The 21,920-nt window shown below is 45.7% G+C and overlaps 1 protein-coding gene across 3 annotated transcripts in view; it reads right to left on the bottom strand.

Annotated features, from left to right (window-relative positions):
• The window catches only part of LOC119459262 (epoxide hydrolase 2-like), a 110,769-nt gene that overhangs the window by 13,271 nt on the left and 75,578 nt on the right, over positions 1–21,920 (bottom strand). For 2 of the 3 annotated variants that reach the window (XM_037721078.2, XM_049669977.1), the window contains exons 3-5: positions 13,673–13,809; positions 7,072–7,184; positions 1,055–1,232 (exon numbers count right to left, since the gene is read on the bottom strand). In XM_037721078.2, the coding sequence (XP_037577006.2) occupies positions 1,055–1,232; positions 7,072–7,184; positions 13,673–13,809 (428 nt within the window). Of the gene's footprint in view, positions 1–1,054; positions 1,233–7,071; positions 7,185–13,090; positions 13,294–13,672; positions 13,810–21,920 lie in introns of all 3 variants that reach the window. The other variant, XM_049669978.1, reaches the window with a different exon arrangement.

Raw genomic sequence — 21,920 nt, 5'->3', positions numbered from 1 at the left:
AGGCTTTCTAGCCCACTGGCCAACATACGCTTCTATTAGCTTTGAATTCTACGGATCTTACACGGCGGACGTTCTCTACGGTTATGACGGGATGAATATCCCGGCATTACATTACAATGTGCTGCGTCATATCCTCATTTTTTCTGCTGTCGACGCATGCCCCTTCTGCGAATGTTTACTCGTGTATTGTTTTTCCTCAGACAGTTAGCTCGGGATTCAGAAACAAGGCAGTGGCCTTCGAGCTGCACTAATTTTCTTTCCTTATTTCTTCCGTGCCATTTTTGTGAAGCTATATGAGCTTTAATATTTCCATCTATTGCATTCAATTTACCGTCGCTGCTTCTCTGACGTTCATTTTGATGGCTGCTGGTGGCCTACTTGTATATGTAAGTAGACATTACTTGGTTGCTGACCTTCGTAACCTTTTCCTCCGCTTCGTGTCCCCGCTACTGAGACAGAGAGATTTGAAATAAGGTACAGCCAAGCAATGTGTCCTAGATCACTCCACTTGGCGATGAAGTTCCTCCTTTACTGCTCCGCAACACCACCCCTCAAAGCTCTCCTAAAAATTAGGACGTTATTTTTTTCGGTTACACAAAGCTCCTATTCGAGCCTGTGTGAAAAGTGAAGAAAATGAAGGTGCCTTCACATTCCTGATTGAAAATGCAAGAAAGAAAGAAAGAGAGAAAGGGAGCTTCACATCTAGCAGAGAGGAATTATTATTGCTATTAATATATTATTTGGTGTAAAACCTTCTGTGCACTTGAAAGAAAGTGAAGGCAAACCAAGGAGCAGGCTGGCAACGGCCACTGAAAGCGGCACAACGCCTGTCCATTCTTCAGAAACGAATAGACAGAAACATAGAAATTGAAGATAGGAAGAATTAAGGAAGGAAAGAGGAGAGAAATAACTACATGAAAAGTTCTGGACAATAAAATAAAACTGACAAAAATAGAGTATGACCGGCCCCTGCAAGTCACGCTACTAAAGGAATGTAAAAATACAAGAAAATATGTCCAAGGTTTTGTCAAACTGAGGAAGGTGAGTGGCTTACCAGGACATCATCATCTGAACGAGGCTTCGCTGTAGCTGCTTAACAAAGGCTAACGGGTGGTAGCCGTTGATGACGATCATGCGGTGGACTATGTTCTCGTACAGCGTTACTAAGCAGAAGCCGATCATGCCTCCCCAGCCATGCCCGACGAGAACCAACCGCCTCGAGTTGTTGGGATCTGCACAACACAGAGGAGAGAATGTGAGGGCTCAATGTTGAACAGCTAACATTGCGAATAGCTCGTAATTGAAGCAGAAAACCACATTTTTTAATACAAGGTGATTTCCTCCTCACCACACGAGATTTGATTCCACTTTGTGGTTCAAACCTCCCAGGCGGCCTTACCCGCCAAGGGGGGGGGGGGGGGGGGGTGGCGTTGCGAAGACTCCGTGTGGGGGGGCGCTTACCACACGGGTCACCTAGTCCTGGCTGCCATATCTGTATAGACCATACGGGGATACGTGCCCACCTTGACTGTAGCTGCGGATGCGGGAGCTGAGCAAGACCGCTTGTGGGCATGCCCTACTCTAACTAGTGTTGTCAGCACTTGAGAGGACAATGGGGGGGGGGGGGAGGGCAGCGGGGGGAGGGGTTGGCTGTTGGCAGAGACCGACCCTGTCAGTGCCAGGAGCCACTAGTGTGTATATACGACAAAATTGGGAATTTTTTTTGTCCTACTATGACTAGCTTTACAACAAGAAGGGTGCAGTATAGCTGACTAACACGGCTACCATTAGGGTTGGCAGACTGTGAACGGTTAGGGCCTGCAACACAACTCTAAACACGTAAAAACCCGCCTTTTTGTTTGCTAGAAGGCAAGGAAACACGAAATACGAGAATTAGCTAACTAGTTTCACGCATTATATTAAAAATGTTGTTTATTTATCCAGTAGAAAATTATTGCAAGAGACAGGAAATTTGGCATTTCTGAAAGCGTCATATCGCGACATGGGACATTTAATAAAAAACTCAGTGCTATTCCCCTCTGTGAAGGTGGATGACTAGCGGAGCTGTATATACTGGTGATAAACCATATTGATTTGAATAAAGACACATACCGTAGGAATTGTCATTTTCTACCGCCTTCATTATTTTTCTCACTAAGGTGACTTCAGCTTTGTGGTCGCTGTGGTAGACGGCCATGTGTTCCTGTAACGATGCTTGAGCGGGAATGGTCGCAAAGGCAGCGGGAGGTGTTAGCAGCCTCCCGCCGCCTTCGTTCCGATTCCCGCGACTGCTCACGCCGTCGTTCTTCGTAGGCAGTGCTGTTCTTCCTCGGTCCGCACAGAACATGGCCTACACATTACACGACCGGAACGCAACTGAGATAACGTGCCTATGCAGTGCGTGACGTCACCAGCCAAAGAGACACACCCATTGGCTATTAAACGCAGCTGGGGCACACCGGCGACACGCCTTTGCTTTGCGTCGAGGCTAAGGCGTTTTTGGTCTACAAGCTCGGTCTACGCACGCAGCGATCCGCTGGAAACTCACGTATAGCAGCTCGCTGTAGAAGTGGCGACTTACTAGCTGTATTCGGGACGGTTTGCAACTCGAAGCCTGACTAAAGCAGGTCCGAGGACGCTACCTGCAAATAGTGCGCCTTCATCCCACGAGACCACCGAGTAATCTTCCTTGCTCCGTGGGCCCTATAAGCGAGGCCTACTGATGTACGCTTCGCCGAAACTGGCCGGCTTTTGTATATTTCTTTGTTTGTACCTTTGGGCAAACTTCCGAAATAAGAAAAATGCTCCAAGGCCACACACTCACTAGTTGTACAACGAGCTTCAACAGCAAACACAGCAATGTTGAAATAACTTCCACAAAGTGCTTTTGCTGCCTTTTTAATGGTAACGTTAAAATGTACCAAAAGTCTGTCTGTCACACGCACTCAGTGACGAACTGTGCGGGATAAATACTTGAGTTTTCGCTTCAATCAGCTGGTTGGTTAATAAGTAAAATATACAAGATTTTTCGTCCTGAGCAATGACCTAGGTAAATATCGGCTAAGTGCAATGAATTGCCTATGAGAACATAGCCCCGAAACCTAAATAAACTAATATGCGTGCTGGGTAACTGAACAAGTCGTCATTTTCAGCCCGTATTACTTTATTCTGCCTTACTTCGTACATTTTACTTGACGTCCATCTAAAGGTTGCGATTTTGGCTCGACGGAAACTTTTTTTGAAGCATTCGGTATTTATTTATTTATTGGAAGAAATATGGCGATGTAAGGAGATGAATGCATTGTTTCATTTGTGTTTGTGCTATAACTGCAAAACGAAATAACTATCATTTGTTGTTTTAATAAAAAGAGCAGTATATGAAGACGATGCGCATAGCGTGGGCAGTAAAAACTTTATTTCAAGATGTGAAAGTAAAATGAACTGAATTCTGGGATTTCACGTGTCTATACCGCGTCTCGATTTCAGGCATGCTCTAGGGGGCGACTACGGATTAATGCGCATGCCCCTGTCGGGATCCAATTCTTGACCTGGAGATCGGCAGCGCTACGCCGTAGCTACGAGACTTCCGCGACTGGCAATAATTTGGAGGGTCGAAAAATGGTTTGATGGTTGCTGCACTGCAGAGGGGATGTCTGTCTATTGTCATATGCAGGCGTAGTGCGAATGAATACAAAATGTTTGTAAAGAAGAGACTGCGCGAGCAGAGAACTTGTCGAGGACATTGTGATTAATTATTTGTGCTCATTTTATGCCATAGAAAATATATGGACAGATCAAATCTAGCAAAAGAAGGTGCAGGGAAGGTCACTATTGCTAATGTTCTGGCGACGTAAAATGTGTTGATGCATTACTGCTGTTTTAAAATTTGCTCATGTTAAGCCCTCGAAAATGTTACAAGCGGGAAAGGTTTCAAGCGGAACAGTCATATACGGCAAATTTTAATGCATGGAATAAAATAACAGCAAACTGAAACTCTTTTTACTGCCACTGTTCGAAAGAAACAGCTTCGCTGGAAATTGAGTTGCAATTCTGCAAAGTCGCACACATCAGCTATCTTTTTTTCTTGTGAACATTGCAAGACCTTTATGTTGATTGTAGTTTGTTGTGTATAACCTCAACAATATATACTATTGTCTTATGTAGCGATATATTTGTGTAGTATATATAAACTCCGAGAACTATTCTTCGTTGAATTATTAATTCTTTGTAGAAAATGTATTTTTATATGCGCTGTACCGACTGGTACTGTGCCCTGTCAGGGACCTCTCTCAGACCTTCATTGCCTTTTGTCCCTACATCATTTTAACATTTTTATATTTCAAATAATTTTTTCAAATCCAAGTTATTTAGAGTCCCCAATGGCTCCCCACATGTGTGTGATTGGTAATCAGGTCTATGTCTGTTAATTACCAAAATATCTGACAAACGAATTTTCCGGCTCTTTCTCTCAATGCAATAGTAATCCGAAACAACTAAATGAATATATATATATATATATATATATATATATATAAACCGACACGGCGAAAAAAATTTGTGTTTCAAAAACTACGCTCTCCACCTACGCACATACCTAATACAATCTATCTATTTATCTATCTATATCCGCGTATACTCATGGCCATATACATGCAACATAATATGAAGTCAAGGAAAGCATCGGGGAAATTACTGCGGTTCAAATTGAAATCAAGAAATATTGAAGAAAAGGGAAAGGAAAGTGGACGATAAGATAACTTGCCGCCGGTGGGAGCAGAACCCGCAACCTCCGCATTACGCGTGCGTTGCACTACCAATTGTGCTATGGCGACGGCTATCAATCCATGCACTAACTTGGGTATTTATGTTTACTAGATCTAGCCCTGGGAGCGTTAGCTAGCGGCACACGGAGCCATGGTGGGTGGATGTGGAACATCCACCCACCATGGCTCTGTGTCCCGATGGCGCCACGTCACACGTGAACTTAGGACTGCAGACACGTGGCTAAAAAACCCTTGTATGCTACCTAATTACGTCAAGGCTGCGAGATTTGAGACTGTCGTTATGAATGAACGAGAGAATAAGGGAAACCGAGGGGCTCGATTTCTTGTTAACCATGGCCATGTATAGTCAACAGACAATGAAGCCAAGGAAAGCATCGGGAAATTAGGTCTGGTTTAAATTTAAACGTATAAACCAATGATGGAAAGGGAAAAGAAATTAGACAAAAAGGTAACTCGCTGCTGGTGGGAGCCGAACCGACAAGTTGTCTTTTCGTCCACTTTTCGTCTTTTTGTCCCCACGAACAAGCCGAATACCGAGCCGGTATGCGGAGTCTAATGAGCGGTCTCGACATATGCAGAGGACATATGTGAGCTTTACATAGTTCCTCAATGTACATGCGAACGCTGGTCATCCTTGCTACACAACTGTTAACGACATATCGTGTGCACCACTGCTTCATAATCGACCCACAGTTAAAGAGCCTTTCTCACTTAGTGTTAGGAAGGTCCGTGAAGAAATGGGAGTGGCTCTTCATCAACAGCGTCTAATGCTTCCAGCGAAGCGCTTATCGCCGTAGCACTGGCAGCTGGTTGAGTGAGCCACATCGTTTATTCAGGTCACTAAGTACGCTCCAGAGGCACTTAAGATGCACCTCCTGGAACTTCGGGCGAAATACTCTTTCCCTGAGTACTACACTAACGCATCAAGGTCACATTCTGGCGTGCCTTATGCAGCACTAGGGCTCTCTGTCTCTGAATCCGGTGTTCTGCACGCTGCTACGAGTATTTTTACGGCGAAAGCATACTCAGTACTGTCTGCAGGTAAACATATCAGGAAAACAAAGTACCAAAATTCACTATATACACTGACTCTTTAAGCGTCGTTGGATCCCTATGTTCCTTTCAGAAAAGTAAAAGCCGGTACTAAATCACCTTTACACACCTCTGTGTACAACATACATGCCTAACCAGCATGTAACAAAGTGCTCGGCCCCTTGACGCAGAGGCATCGAGGAGAATGTGCTTGCTGATGAAACCGCCACATCAATAGCAGTAAAAGCCAGTAACTCGCCTATCACTGTTTCTGCCACTCCCTTGAAGCTTTTCTTAAGAAAAGAGATTCGAAACTATTGGCAATGCTTATGGGACACTGAAACACCTAATAAGCTGCATGTCATTAGACCACAATGCAAATTGTCCACCCATAAAAAATACGACAAACGAGGTATTGATCTGTCCACTTATAACAGACCACACGTATGGCACACACACGTACCCATTGACTGGTGACGAGCCGCCTGTGCCGTACCGTCAGCAAACTGCACTCCCCCAGCGATGTTCCCTAATAATGACTCACCTTTTGACAGCAAATCTGTCTTAACTTCGCTATATGATGTTCATTTACTGCATCTTATGCAACCAAGCGATCCGTAGCACAGTCTGTTACCGGAAGCTGCTGCTGCTGCGATTGTAGCGTTTAAAGGATCAGCTTTCACGTAGCAGGGCACGGGCCAGGCATTAGTGCTAGTCGGAATGTTTACATTTTACCTTGCAATTATTTCGCAACGCACATACTATGTTCATAGCAGGCCTCACGTGTCATTGTCATAATTTATTACATATACATATTTACGTACATTACATTGAATATTTTAAACCATTATACAGTCGTGTTACATGTACCATTTGTTACCGACTACACCGTCGATTACGCCATATGATTTCTTGGCGCTCTTTGGGCATCATTGGCCCTTGCGCCACAAAACACCTTACATCATCATCACCAGCAAGTGGCGCGCGGGGCGTCATCTTATCCCACTTCGACTTATATGGAACCTGAAGGCGACGTTGATGGTGACGCCGACGATGACGGAGAAATTCAGTCTGGAGTATCCATTATATTGCTACCGCAATCACATCACGTTTGCGGCTCTTACATAAGTAATGAGAATTCTTGTTGAGAACTTGCTGTAAATAATTCACTGTTTATAGTTATAACATTTGTTCAGCACACTCAGGCACAATCTACCGTAGTAACTTCAGTAATTTTTCAAAGAGGCACACTTACTTATAGTTGTGATGAATTCCCGTGCGTCTTCGATAAGATTCGTTATCATGTACTCCGAAGGATGTGTGGGCCGTGTAGTGTTGCCGCAACCCCGTAAGTCTGGCACGACGACGCTGTGAGGTATAATCATAATAATAAAATAGTAATATTGTTAGTAGTAATAGTATTCAATCACTCAAACCCTGAAACAATAATAAATTTTACGTGTCAAGGAACAAAACTGGGGTCTGAATGCTGGCGCAGAGTAAAAAAAAATCAAAGCGAACATAGGTATCCCTACATGGATGAATGCGAAAACATAGCCGCCACGTCAGCGGAAGTGCGGCGACATCCGGTGGTGCCACTGGCGGAGTCACGGAACTCGAGCGGCACGTCATCAGAAGTGCCGCGACGTCACGTGACCAATGGTGTTCATCACAAGTGCGCCCAGTGCAAGGTCGTGGGTTCGACTACCAACAGAGAATGAGGGTACGACTCTCAACAAAGGTCATGGATTCAAGTGTCTTAATTACCTCCACCTTAATTAACTGTATCAATTAAGTTCGCCTTAATTACCACCAGAGGTCGTGGGTCTGAGTGCTTTAATTAACTATATTGTAATTAAGGCGAAGCTAAGTAGGCACACTTCATTAGCACCAATGATCGTGGGTCCGACTCCCATCATATCTCGAGGGTTCCTAGAGTTTTTGGACCATCGTGTGGTCACGCCAACGCCCGAGTTTCTGCCTCATGAGCCATATAATGCTTTCCCATTAAAAAGGTAAAAAGTAAAACCACTACGAACAAAAGAGACAAGCTAAGATGGCATAGATAAGAGGTTTATTGGCGGTGCGTTCCTTCAAGGACGCGATGAGTAGGGACGGCGAGGCACTGTGAGGGACCGTCTCGCAAGACACCAGCGACCAGCAGCGCGAGCGGAGTGAGTCGAGCGGTGGTGATGGTGTTGGACGGAGGCGCGCCTTCCTACAAGAATAAAAAACAACAAAAAACAACTGAATAATAATAAAAAAAACTCGGTGCCATTCCACTCAGTGTAGGTGGATGAACAGCGGAGTTGTATATATGGTGATAAGCTATATGGATTTAAATAAAGACACATACCACAGGAATTGCCAGTTTCTACCCTCTTTATTATTTTGTTACTAAGATGAATATAGCTTTGTGGTCGCTATGTAGTGTGGGTTCCGTAACGATGCTTCAGCGGTAATGGGCGTAAAGGCGGCGGGAGGCGTTAGCAGCCTCCTGCCGCCTTCGCGCTAATTCCTGCGTCTGCTCACGCCGTCGTTCTTCGTAGGCATACTGTCCTGTCTTCGTAGTGCCTTGTCCTGTCTTTGTTCCTTCTTAGTGTGCTGTCACAGTTGGCGCTTCATCTTTAGAAAGCTATGCACCAACTAGCACCACAACGTGTTTTACTGGTAGGCATACTGTTCCTCCTCGGTCCGCAGAATACGCCTACCCATTACACGGCGGGAACGCAAATGAGATAACGTGCCTATGCAGTGCGTTACGTCACCAGCCAGAAAGACACGCATTGGCTATTAAACGCAGCTGGGGCACACCGGCGATACGCCTTTGCTTTGTGTCGAGGCTGCGGTGTAATCTGCTGTAAATCCCTGCGCAGTTTCAGGATGCTAAACATACTAACGTATTTTTATGCATGTACTGTTTCTGCGATGTATCCTGCATGATAAACATACCGTCGCAATTTTAGACACATGACAGTGTGCAGGAGATCTTCCAAAGTGCAAGTCTGCCACTTTGATCAATTTGCGGGGAGGCCAATTAGGACGGTAGCCTTTTAATCAGCTGAGCAGGCGCGCCTTTTCATGATATTCATCGCTTGCGTTAGGGGCTCAAGAAGACGGAGACATGGTTTTGTTACAGCAGGTATGTGACCAAACATCCATCCCGCCGTCGTTGCTTAGTGGATATGGTGTTGAGCTGGTAAACACGAGGCCGGGGGATTGAATCCCGGACACGGCGGCCGCATTTAGACTGCGGCGAAATGAGAAAACGCCCGTGTACCTCAATTTAAGCACACGGTAAAGCACCCCAGGTGGTCGAAATCATTCCGGAGTCCTCCACTATGGCGTGCCTCATAAAAAATCAGTAGCCGCTCCCCTGTCGAGGAAAAGGGGGCAAGAGAAGCTTGTTGTGTGCTTCTTCGGTGTCCCTCCAAACGAATTTCACTGGCGATTACCACGTTGTGTTCGAACCAGAACCGGTCACACGCACTGAAGCTGGCTCCGAAGTTCCGGTTGAGAAATTCGCGTTGAAACCTGGCCGTCGCACCGGGGAAGTGGGCGCTAGCGTTGCCGAGGCGTGAAGCACCGTTGTCAGGTTCCTGGAGGGCTAGACGAGGCTGACGTTTGTCCTCAACATCGCGCTCCCTCAACTCGAGGTCCGCGGCTCTTCGCTGACATAATGCAAAGAGGTCAGGCGTGCAGACACGGACACAAGAGAAGTGGACAACACGAACGCCGACTATCAACTGAAGGAAGCACTGAGGCGAAAAAAGAAAGAAGACACAACTCATCTGCGCATGCTCTGGAATGGTAGCACCATGTGTCAATTGGGTACACGTACCGGTCTACGTGAGAGATAAGTGTTAAGGCATTTGATCTCTTCCTTATGTAAGGTAATCGAAGGCTGACTCACGCACGCACTTCGACCATTATTGATATGCCAAGCCTCGACCATTAGACGCGTATCTTCATTCTTGTGCCTGTACAATATCTCGCAGTCATGTAACCCGGGCGTGCAGTTACAATCTTGGCAGTCTTGGCAATGCAAAGAAAGACTGGAAGGCGATCCACCGGTTAGCGACCTTTTATGTTCCATTAGCCTCTGATTGATGCACCGCCCTGTTTGATGAATGCGCAAATACGAGGGCCAGAGGCAAACGGCTTCGTTAGTAAAAATCCTGATGCATCCTATCTACATGAATGCGAACCCGTTTAGGCGAGTTCTCACACCTTCTGGAAGTACTAAGGGTCTGTTTACTGGCTCTTCTTATAATAATCACAAACGCCCTGCTGTCGCTTCGCGCTTACTTTGCAGTCTGCGCTGCTGGCAATTCGTAACCACCGCAGCCGTACGAACAGCTGTCTGATCTCCGGCATGAAGCCGGTAAAACGCAACGTGATTAAATATAATTACGGATGTGTGGCTAAAGAAACAGCGATGTGAGGGCGTTGTCTATTCGTGTGACAGTGTGAGGTGTGCGTCAGGTATCTTTTACTTTCTAGTCATGGAAAGTTGCGTTTCGGAGCAAAAGTACGTGACTAAGTACGCAGGCTGTGTTGCTGACTGATATCGAGCACTCCGGCCTTCGCCGCGCGAAGACCACTTTAAATCTCCCATAAACAGCTTCGGTGTAAGATAAGAAATGTGCGTAAACCATCGTAGATGATTTGCAATGAAATCGAGAATTTGTTCTCGTATGAAATTTCGCTTAAACACCTTCGCAAGCTGCATACATTTTGACAGATTCAACCGGTGACTCTGTTGTCTGCTTTTGGAAGAGACTGGTGAGCCATCTCTGTTTCGATTTTGACTTTTATAGCAGCTCTCCGCCTGGCTGACATAACAAGCCTTTGAATAGGGAAGGTACACAGAAGGAAATTACAGAACCCCTCAACCGATCTGCCGAAGCGAGACGAGAACTGTTAATAGGCAAATGGCAAGGCACATCAGAAGACGCGTAGACGTGCCGACGCACATGACCCTTTGAACAATACTCTACAGCACAGAACACTCCCTCGATCATTGGCCATATATGGGCCTTGCGCCAATGCAATCCACAAATCATCACATTAGACCTTGCAAGAAAAGTTTGTCATCGTCATCACGCTATTTTGCGTCCACTGGTGGACTAAAACCTCTCCTATCACTACCCATTTACCCCAATTTTCAGCCCGCAGTCTGTGCTCCTTCGGGGTCAATTTACTAACCTCACCACACTACCTAATTATCTGCTGTGCTCGACTGCTTCTCTGAGACAATACGATCTGACTGCAGACAGCAAAATAGCTGTACGCTATACAATGTCGTGCACCTGCTGCTTGACACTCTTCTGCAGAAGCGGTACCGCAAGTTTTGCCATTCCTGCCCTCGTATTCTAGAACATTCCTCTACTCAACATCCCATCTCGATTCGATGCTGATAATTTATTGGCATCCCCTTTAAAACTGGGCGGTGACAAGTAGTCAGGTGGCCTTCTTGAGTTAATAAGGTATGCTAAACATGCTTTTCATTCTAGCATTTTGGCACACATCTCCTTAACTTTTCCTTCCTTCTAAGTTTGCCTTTCACCACTACCTATGATTGCCACAGATCCGGTCGTATCAATCTCATCCATGCTTTTTAACAGCGAAGCCGTTAAAGCTGGAGGAGAAACATCCGAAGTCCGCAGAAAACTCGGCGCTGTTGCCTAGCAACAACCAAGCCACAGCTGTGCACCACTTGGCCCAACCTCGCCTAGCCGCGCATGCGCTGAAGCAGTAGCAACGCAGCAGCCGCCGCCAAGCCACGCCCACCGACGGGAACACACAGCGCAGCCGCCGCGTCGAGCTACTGCAGCAGCTGGTAAACCGTTTCCTGCCACGCCGACGCTACCGAAAATAGCTGGTGTGTATCACCTAGCAACCATCTACGTCATAACTGACGTAAACACCTAGTGTGCATGAGCTTAGCCTCGGAGTTTGTCATAAAAGGGGTTGCGCCTAGTCGTGTCAACTTTCGCAAGATATCAAGCGGCTAGCCTCCAACGCGTTTGGCGTCGGCAAGCAACAGCGTTCTTGGCACTGTGCCAGCCTTGGTTAGCCTGCCTGCGTTTGTGGCATGCCATGAACGCTGTCCCTTGTAGGCGCCGACGCGTCCAGCGCTAGTCACGCAAAATGTCGCGAAAGGGAAGGTACCTCCGAAAATGATCGCTCGAGAATACCTTCGCTACATGAGTAGGTAAATTTAAAAACTTTTGCACTCGGTCGTGCAAAGCTTAGGCACAGCGAAACAGTCAATCCTCAAGTCCAGTAATACAAAGTGATAGCAAAATACTAGGCCCAGCAAAACCTACTTACAAACCTAGCAGCAACGAAGTTACAGAACGTAGCAGTAACCAAGTTAGAACCTAGCAGCAACCAAGTTCAGACCTAGCAGCAACCAAGTTAGTACCTAGCAGTAGCAGATAGTAAGACTTGAGGATCGACAGTTTCGCTGTGCCTAAGCTTTGCACGAGCGAGTGCAAATTTGCCCCCTTTTTTCCACCAATACTCTAAACGTTTCTTGCGAATGTGAACTGCTGACCGATTATGCTTCCCTCCATTTTAAGTCCAAGCGCTTCTGGAAGGGGTGCGTTACCTACGGATCTCACGGGGTGAATCCCTTCGCATTCCATTAGGATGGGTTGAGTGGTCGCCTGACTTTTGCTATACAGCATACACATACCTCACCTTATTGCAAATATTTGATCCGGTATGTTTTTGTCCTTAGGCAACCAGCTCGAGCCTCAAATAGCAATGCACTGCCTTTTTGTTATCGTACAGATTTTCACTTCTAATTTCTTTCTTCCCATTCTTGGAAGTCTCCATGGTCATTTATTGGTTCCATTCTTTGCATGCAGTTTACTGTCTCTATTTCTCTCAATTTCTTTCTGATGACTCTCGGTTGTCTGTTTATATTTTCCATTACCCTGTACTTGGTTGCCAAATTTCTTGACCTCTTCCTCCAATATGTGTCCCCGCTTTCATGTACAGATACGTTTCCACTTTCGCCGCCCGTTTATTTTCATCCATGTTCCTGAGTCTTTCTTCAAAACTAATCTTGCTCTGCGCTTCTCTGACTTCAAAAAAGGCCCCTACGCATTTCGACCGGCACTGCCTCGTTTGTTGTTTTACCGTGGGCTCCCAAAGCCAACCGGCCAACCAATCCTTGGTTAACTTCCAAGTCTGACAAAATATCCGATTTTAAGCACAAAAGGGCATTTGCGAGCGTGAGCGCTGGCACCATTACTCCTTACCAAATTCCAAGCAAAACCCCATATTTATTGTGGCCCCAAAGTGCTCTATGTTTCATAACTGCTGCTGCATTCCGCAGTCGAGGAAGTGGGCGGAAGCGCCGCCTCTCGGGAAAAGTGGTCAGTGCGCTTCATTGACAAGCCACAGCCATTCTTGTGAAGCGTTGTGCCTTGTTCACTGGAGACGTGGCGCTGTGCTCAACCCGCTGAAATTAAAGCGGACAGAAGCATCAGCCGGTCAGCAGTTGACACAAGAAAGAGACGTGTACAGTATTGGTGTAAACAGCAGGTAAGAGATTGATACGACCGGATCCGTTGGAAGCATAGGTAGCGATGCAAGGTAGATTTAGAAGGAAAAAAGTTAAGGAGATGTATACAAAAATGCTAGAATGAAAACCATGATTAGCATACTTGATTTGCTCAAGCAGGCTAGGTGATTATTTGTCACCGCCCCCATTTCAAGAGAATGCCTATAAATCATCATCGTCATCATCATGGAGTGGAACAAAAGCTTCGAGTTAAGGACTGTTTGCGAATACGCGGATAAGTCTTGTATCAAAGAATTATGACCGTGCCGTTCCTTACCAGAAGTGAGTGCTCAGCTGTGGTATCTGCCTGTTCCAGACGAACCAGAAATCTGGGAACCCATGTAACAGGAGTAACATGGTGCGGGTGCCGTCGACGTCATCGCATCCCTTGGTCATGTAATGAACGGTGATATTCTGTACAAACATGACAGAGAGGAAAACAAAGTTGTTAGTACTGCCAGAGTCCCTCAATGATTATATGATCATGAAACTTCTTTGTAAACGCTACGGGAGAGGTTCATATGTTGACCGTGCCTTCCGCGAGGTGGCGCTAGGGGTCCTACGGTGGCAACGACGCAAGCAAGCAAGCATGTGTGCAGCCGTAAGACTACAGGCAGAATGCGAAGCCGGTGGTGTGGCAGCTGCTATTTGCATTCTTGATATGGCCGTCGTTTAGAAGCAAGTGCAGTGCATGTGACACGCTAACTTGCGATGCCGAAGACTTGCTGCGTGACTGGTTGCCGCTCCGGCTGCAGAGGTACGCTGGAAAAGGCCTCGCTGTTCTGTCTGCCGAGCGACGCCGAGCAGCGTGAAATATGGAAGCGGGCAATACCAAGACAGCGAAGCGATGGATTTAGCTTCGACTCCGAGCAAGTACATGTCTGTGAGAAGCTTGGATCCCACGGATGCTATTCGGACTGACAAGTTTGTGGTCAACGGAGAAGCAGTGTCGCTGCAACTGCGAGAAGCTGAAACTCAGGCCCCGTGCCGTCCCGCAGATATTCGAAGGCCTGCTAGCGTACTTGAGCAAGCCTAAGCCACGAGCTCGCACGCTCAGAGTAATGCCGCCAGCAAAAAATGACTGTGGCTTAGCTCAGCTAACCCTGGATATGCAAAGCGAAATCTTGGTTTAGCCTGTCTAAGTCTTGATTTCACTTGGTTAACCTTTGATTTAGCTGTAATTATTATACTTAGGTTTACACTCATCGTTGAGCCAGGTATAAATTATAAGCCGACACTTCCAAGCGTTTTGCGAGCCGAACGGGTCGCTCTTCCTCAGTATCCGACGCTATCTTCGCGCGCTTGGCATTCCGGACCCTCTCAGCGAAACAGCTCGCCGGGCGATATCCCCGGGGTGGTCAGACGCCGCTTGCTGACGACATCTCAAAGCCCTCCCGCTCCCGCGCAACGCTCAGAGAAGACGGCCCGGCCTCGCTTTTATCCATGGCCAAGCTCGCACTCACTGGGCTGAGCGTGGCGCTCCTCTTAGCCAGGTGCGCGGCGAGTCACGTGGTCAGGCGGTGACCCAGCTGCAGAGAGCACATCCGCCAAGCCAGCGGCGGCGGCGAGCGAACGCGGTGGAGGCGGAGTTCGGTGCGGCCAGTCACGTGATGCGCTGCCAAGGCTACGGCGCAGCTGCGGTCAAATCAAGGTCTAATTGCTGGTGAAGGCGAAACTCGGCTCGACTACGTTAGTAAAGCTTTCGCTTTAAAAGACAACCCTAGAGAGGTGCGCAGACGCGCTCCATTCATTGTGGCGGCCCACCCTCTCCTAGTGTCTCAACGAGTCCTAGACGTCCTCATTTGCTTTGCCTGAGAATGTGTGTGCTTCTCAATGAGGTGTCCAGTAACCAGCGTGCCTCGGGCGAATGCTTTCTGTCGCTACTTCCTCGCGAGCGTCGCCTTCGTGCGAATCGCTCATGTCGGCGTCTCCCGGTGGTATCTCCGCCAACCATTCGCTGCGTCGAAGGGGTAGTAGGGCTCGGTCGTCCAGTGTGGTGCACCCCGCACCTTCCACTAAATTATAACGGATGGGATGAATTTATTTACAAGAATGATTGATGGTTAGCGTAGCCCAAGGGACAGGACGGTCATCCAAGCCCAAAAGGCAGCGGCCAGCTCCTCGCGCACCCTTCTACTTTGTCTTCCTTTGGCTGTGCCGTGCAGCGTGACAATATGAACGTTCTACCTAATTTAATCACTCACTGTAATCGTTTCTTCTTTCTTCTTTCCGGCGTTTTACGTGCCAAAACCAGTTCTGATTATGAGGCACGCCGTAGTGGAGGGCTCCGGATTAATTTTGACCACCTGGGGTTCTTTAACGTGCACTACAACGCAAGCACACGGGCGTTTTTGCATTTCGCCTCCATCGAAATGCAGCCGCCGCGGCCGGGATTCGATCCCGCGATCTCGTGCTCAGCAGCGCAACGCCTTAGCTGACTGTAATTGTTTGCTGTATGCTGACGGTAATACAATATTTAACTCGGTTAAGAGCATGAACTGCCTTGCAGATAATCTTAGTGCGGACCTTCTCACCATATTACGCTGGTGGAAATTAAACCGATTATAATTTAATCCAGCTAAAACTAAATTCACTGTCATTACTTCCCATCGACCATCATTAGTTCCTGTTCCTTCCATTAGAATGTCAAAGTACTCAATCCCTGCTAGTGATGACTACATGTATTTGGGCGTCAGAATTGACAGAAACTTAAAATTTCATCACCATATTTGCGACGTAAAAAAAGACGTTCTATCGTATACGCATCCTCATTCGAGCTCGTTCCTTTTTTTAAGTTGTAACGTTCTATTCTCTGATAATTATATGATGCATTCATTCATTCACATATCAACTACTGTAAATGACATGTATAATTATAATTACATATATTAGGCAATTCATGTATATGTAATTACTGTATAATTACGTTAATACATAAAGCACTCATCTTGCACCACTACAAAGTGTGCCGAATAGAGCAATCAAAACAATAGCTTTTAGCTGATACTATACCATCGCCAAACAATTATTACAAGCCATTATATCCTTGCAATGTCCGACATAAATATAATCTAGGTATCTAGTTATATAAGCATATCAACAATCGATTCCCATTTTCTTTCATTGTTCTTGTTTCTTATTATTGTTCGTCTGCTTTTTCACAATTGCCGCCTTTATAATTTGTTTTTAGTTGTACTTATATCTGTCGTTGTTATAACTAAGTTTACTTTTATTATCTTGTATACCATGTACCATTACAGGAGGTCCCAATTCAGTCTCCGACTCCGGGACCTCCTCCTGTATATTACTTGTTGTATAACTTCGTATGTTGTAATCAAATTTGATTCTGATTCTGATTTGACATTAGTCAGTGTATTGAAAAATCCAGAGAAGCAAGGAAACCGTTATATGTGACTTTTTTGAACATCACCAGAGCCTATCACATCGTGGACCGCAACATTTTGTGGCATATTCTGGAAGGGGAAAGCTTAGGCAACGACTGTATACAGCTTTTGAGAGACCCAGAAACTACTGTCTGTTTTGAATGGGAAGGAACGAGGAACGAGGAGAAAGTTGACATTACGAAGCGAGTGAGACAAGCGTGCCCTTTATTCCGCTGTTGTTTATGATGTACATGGTAAGGATGGAAAGGGCGCTAGAAGGAATGAATGTCAGGTTTAATCTCTCATACAAGCAGGTGGGCACTATAGTAGAGCAGCAGCTTGCAGGTTTGTTTTATGCGGACGACATTGTGTTGCTTGCTAACAGGCACAGTGATATGCAACGTCTGGCTAATACCTTTGGAGGTTAGAAAACAAATTTTATGATTAAAATTTACCGTTAAAAAAAGTTTTTTCTTATTCCATGAAAACAGTGAACAGACAGTGTCAATAAAGGGCCAGGAAATGCCTCGTGTTAAAGAATACAAATATCTTGGTGTATAGATAAACGAAGTCAATAGATATATGGAAGCACAGAAAACAACAATAATAGCAAAAAGGAACAGAAATGCGGCCATAATGAAACATAGAGCACTATGGGGATAGAATAGGTACAAGGTTCTTTGGCGTATGTGGAAAGGTGTTAGGATTCCAGGACGTAGATTTGGAAATGCGCGTGTTTGCTTGAAGTCATGGTTACAATTAGGACTCGGTGGCAACAAAACGTCAGTGGGACACCTCGCATTAGGCGCTCACGGGAAGACCACAAATGAAGCCGTACAAGTTTTGAAGTGAGGGAAGCTCAGAGCAAAACTGATTTCCAAGAACGACTGAGGAACATGAAAGAAAGTAAATGGGCGTAGAGAATGCTCAAGTATTTGTGCAGGAAAAATATTGACTCACAGCAGAGTAAAAGTAACTAGGAAGCTTACCAGCAAGTATGCGACCGGTACAGTAAGCAACATGGCAACAAATAACGGTAAAGGCCAAGTTAGAAAGGCTGGCACAATCTCCCGGATGGCACAAATGGAAAAGAAACCGGTCTATGAAAAACCAACTAAAAGGTAAAAACGAAATCAGGAAAAAAACGAGTTTATGATAACTCAAAGGAAAGCTTTTCGTGCCGTTAAAAAGCGAGGTACACCAAAGGAGAAGATGCATGTGCTTGCTGCGGTAAAGCTGGGAAAACAATGAAACACGTTTTTATGAATGTGAAGATATCTGCCCAGCGGTCAGTTTAGGCTCAATCGGGCCTAGCAGAAGCAGAAGGAATGTAAACATGTCCGCAACAGAGTATATTAAAAGGCGATTGCAAGTTTGGTGGCGGAAAAGTAGGGAGAACACAAATAACGAAGGCGCACAAAAACAATATTCTCAATAATGGTTCATAAAGTTTGATGTTGGGAGTGTTTAGTCCGTAAAAAAAGAAGGCTAAAATTAGACAAAATAAGAAAAACAGCTTGACGGTGCAACCCACCAGCCTGTTTCAAGGGGGCCACTCATAGCATTCATCCATCCATTCAGAAGCGCGATAATGGAACCAGGTTGCATGCACGCCTCATACATAATGCGTTTCGGCGGGGACATGACCGTGTGTCACTCCATTGCTTCTGTGCTAATAGCATTACCGTCTACATTCATTGTGAAATAGATTCCGCCGGATCTTTCCGTTCCCTAAACTGAAACAAGTGAATTCACTGACCCCATCAGGAAAAATGAGCTAACCGAGCTGCGGAGCATCCCGAAAAGAGTGTTCCAGGGTGTGTTACGTTCTCGTGACAGTGAAGAATAAAACACTTCGAAAGACGTGATTAAGAGGCTGACTTTATTTGGAAAATTTGTGCCGATAGAAAACAAGAAACGCTCAGACTGCAGTGAAGCTTGTGAAAAAGATTGGCGATCATCGAAATCTGATCTAAGCTCAAGTGCGTCGGTTATTCATACATCGCTCGTTATAGAATCGGGGACAGCATTCGGGAAAGTTCCCATATAAAAAGGCGCATCTTGCGCCGGGCTATACATTTTACATTTGTTAGCAGATAAAAAGCGGTCATCGGAAAACCTGAATAATATACACGTGCAGCTTTCATGGCAGAACCACTGGATTTAGTGCATCGACTCCGAAGGGGAATACTTGGAAAGCACCGAATTTATGCAATTTGTCCCAGCTAACAAAAAGTTAGAACATTTTAGAAAAATGAAGTGCTTGCATTGAGGTACCAACTATTTATAGCGTGTCCCAGCTAACGTTAGGCAAGCAGTTGAACAAAAAATAAGATGTATAAAACATGGTGCAAGAAACAATAAGAACTACGGTGTTCAGTTGCCCGACCTCGAACGACCAACACTGTAGGTCTTAAAATCGCATCTTCCACCATGTAATTTAAATCGTTTATTTCGTCGACCAGCTTGGCTAACGTCAGCTCGCACAACTTATACATAGTTGGTAGGTAAGTGCAAGCAATTGATTTTTATAAAGTTTTCGAACTTTCCCGGAAAACCTACATACGGATACATACATCACTGTTTTAGGTATTATTATAGGACAGTAACAATATAAGCAAGGTAAACACAAGAGATGTCTACAGAGCCATATAAAGAAGATTGCTTGGCAGAAATAGATAATCTTGCAGTCGTGTACAAAAAGATGACAATAAGCAGTGACAATACGATTTGCTAATGAATTCCATTCTTATATGGTACAGGAGAAACATTTGTGAAGTTTACCGGCGTAACTGTTGAACAGGGCCTGGTGATCTTGACAGAACCACTTAAAGACAGGGACAAGCCAAGAAATACAGGACTTGCTTGTTCCTGCCGTAATTGGTGTTGTTGATTATACTAGGACAATGCCAGGACACTTGAAAGTAGAAAAAATCGAGAAGCAGACAAACAAAATGACAGGAAGGTGGGAAATTGAGAAGGTGGAAAATCGAGAAGCAAACATAGACAAAGCGAGAGGAAGGTGGCTGGAACCTTCCTGCCACTTTGTCTATGTCTGCTTCTCGATTCTTTCTACTTTCATGTTTCCTGGCATTCTCCTAGTATAGCAATGTACCAACTAGCCCAACAAGCCACTCTCATGGTGCTGTTGAAAAGGGGCTTTCTTCAATTTGCCCGAACTTCAGTACTAATAAGGTCTTGGCACGTGAGAGGGACCTTTCAGATATTGCATAAGTATTATTACAAGAAAATATTTTAGAACAATAAAAAGGACCGATATTTTTTAGTTTATATACAAAGATGCCTTGTATAATTTTTTCCCATTCTACATTCTTCCATATGACTTCAAACTATCGTATCTGGCATATGAAGTCTGGTACTTCACCGACGAAGCCATTAATAAGCTTTGCGTTTCTCTAAAAATGCCTGATGCGAAAGCATCAAATGACCCATTGCGAGGAATCAGATGGCTATAGCAGCGAAACAGCAACTAAATTCCCATTGAGTGCACTGACACGTCCCCAGAGCGCTCCGACGCAGCAGAGCGGGTGAAACGGAACACCTCCTGTCGCGATAGCGTGCCAGGTGTTGCGTGAGGGGAGAGAGCATCGCCACGACGCCACGTCACCAGCACGGCTCGACGGAGCAGATACGGCGAGGCGACGCCGCGGGCGAGACGGGTTTTGTCGGCGAGGCAATCGCGTGACGCGCGCGTGCGGGTGCAGCCGTCTTGCTCTCAGAAGCTGGCGCATGATCCGTATCCCTCTCTCAGCCCCACTGGGCTTAGCTGCTGCACGCGCCAGTCGGCCTTGGTGGATGCTGCTGTTTGCTCGGTCTGTCCTCGAGCAGGACGTCGGTGGCATCCGGCATTGGCACCGCAGGCTGCTGCTGCTTGTCGGCTCAGGTAGCACGTACCGGCATGGTACATTACTCGCAGCGTAAAACACGAAGGACCACTCAGCGACGTCAAATTGAACGTTATTGCCTTCGCATTGACGAATAGTAAGTGCTTAGGTGTCCTCGAAAATTTTTTTGCATAAACGTTTAGTCCCAAAGACAGCACATTGGCGCTCCGAGTAGAAAAGAAGCACCTTGTATAAAAGCATGGACACGGTACTTCAACTAAACCTTTTTTTACGTCATCAACAAAGCTTCCAAAATTTGAAATACAACCATGGACTGAATTTTAAATGTCGTTGCCACCTATGGATTCGTAATATGCACATCAAATTCACGTTGCTTAGTGCACGCAAAATAATGACCTGTGTTGAAGGAACTTATCCCTTCCCCGAGCGATATTTATCGTGTCATTTGCTGCAACGCTGCCTGTTTAATTGGGATATAGACTAACAAGGTGTATTTTTTGGCTGAGAACTGTAGTAGTAGTATCAGAACCACGGTCACTCTGAAAGGCTACAAAAACCTACAAAAAAGAAAACATAATCAAATTATTGTGTATTTTCTCTTTATATTCTGCTTTACAAGTCACAAATAGCTCTGAAATGGCCAGAGCACAATACTACTAAGGAAAGATGGTGAACAATTTTACAACAGCCGACAACAGAGCATGGTACAAGTCAACTGAACCTTTTAAATGCTTGTCTTAAGATATGGCTGAAGTCCTAAAAAGCTCGTTGTAATAAGTTTTAGCGGACGTCGCTGCGTTCTGAGATCAGACAGAAAAATCGCTGCATTTAGCGTCGAACATAAGACAATTGACTAGGCATGTTCAGCGGCGTCTACTTGTTTCATTTTCATTCACCATGACAACTACACAAGCTACCTAAGTATTTTGGATCTGGAGATTTCCTGTTCTGCGTGGAATTCCACGCCCTCATACATGCTTGATACACAGACTGCGACTAGGCGTCGCCTTCACGCGCAAATATTTGCACATCATTGGACGGACAGACTCCCCGGAATGTTCAGTGTGTGGTGTTATAGAGACTATAGACCATGTGCTCGTGGTGTGCCCTGAGTATGCACGCGAAAGACTCACACTGGCAGCCACCTTGAGGCATTTATATAATAGACCACTGTCGGAGGACCTCTTGCTAGGCGCAGGGCCACAGAGTTGTCAGACAACAGTGGCAATGCGTGCTTTTTCACGCTTCTTAGGCGACACGGCCTGACTCACCGCTG

This window comes from Dermacentor silvarum, chromosome 7 (assembly GCF_013339745.2).
Source record: "Dermacentor silvarum isolate Dsil-2018 chromosome 7, BIME_Dsil_1.4, whole genome shotgun sequence".
Lineage (NCBI taxonomy): Eukaryota > Metazoa > Arthropoda > Arachnida > Ixodida > Ixodidae > Dermacentor > Dermacentor silvarum.
This window is presented reverse-complemented; position numbering and strand designations above follow the sequence as displayed.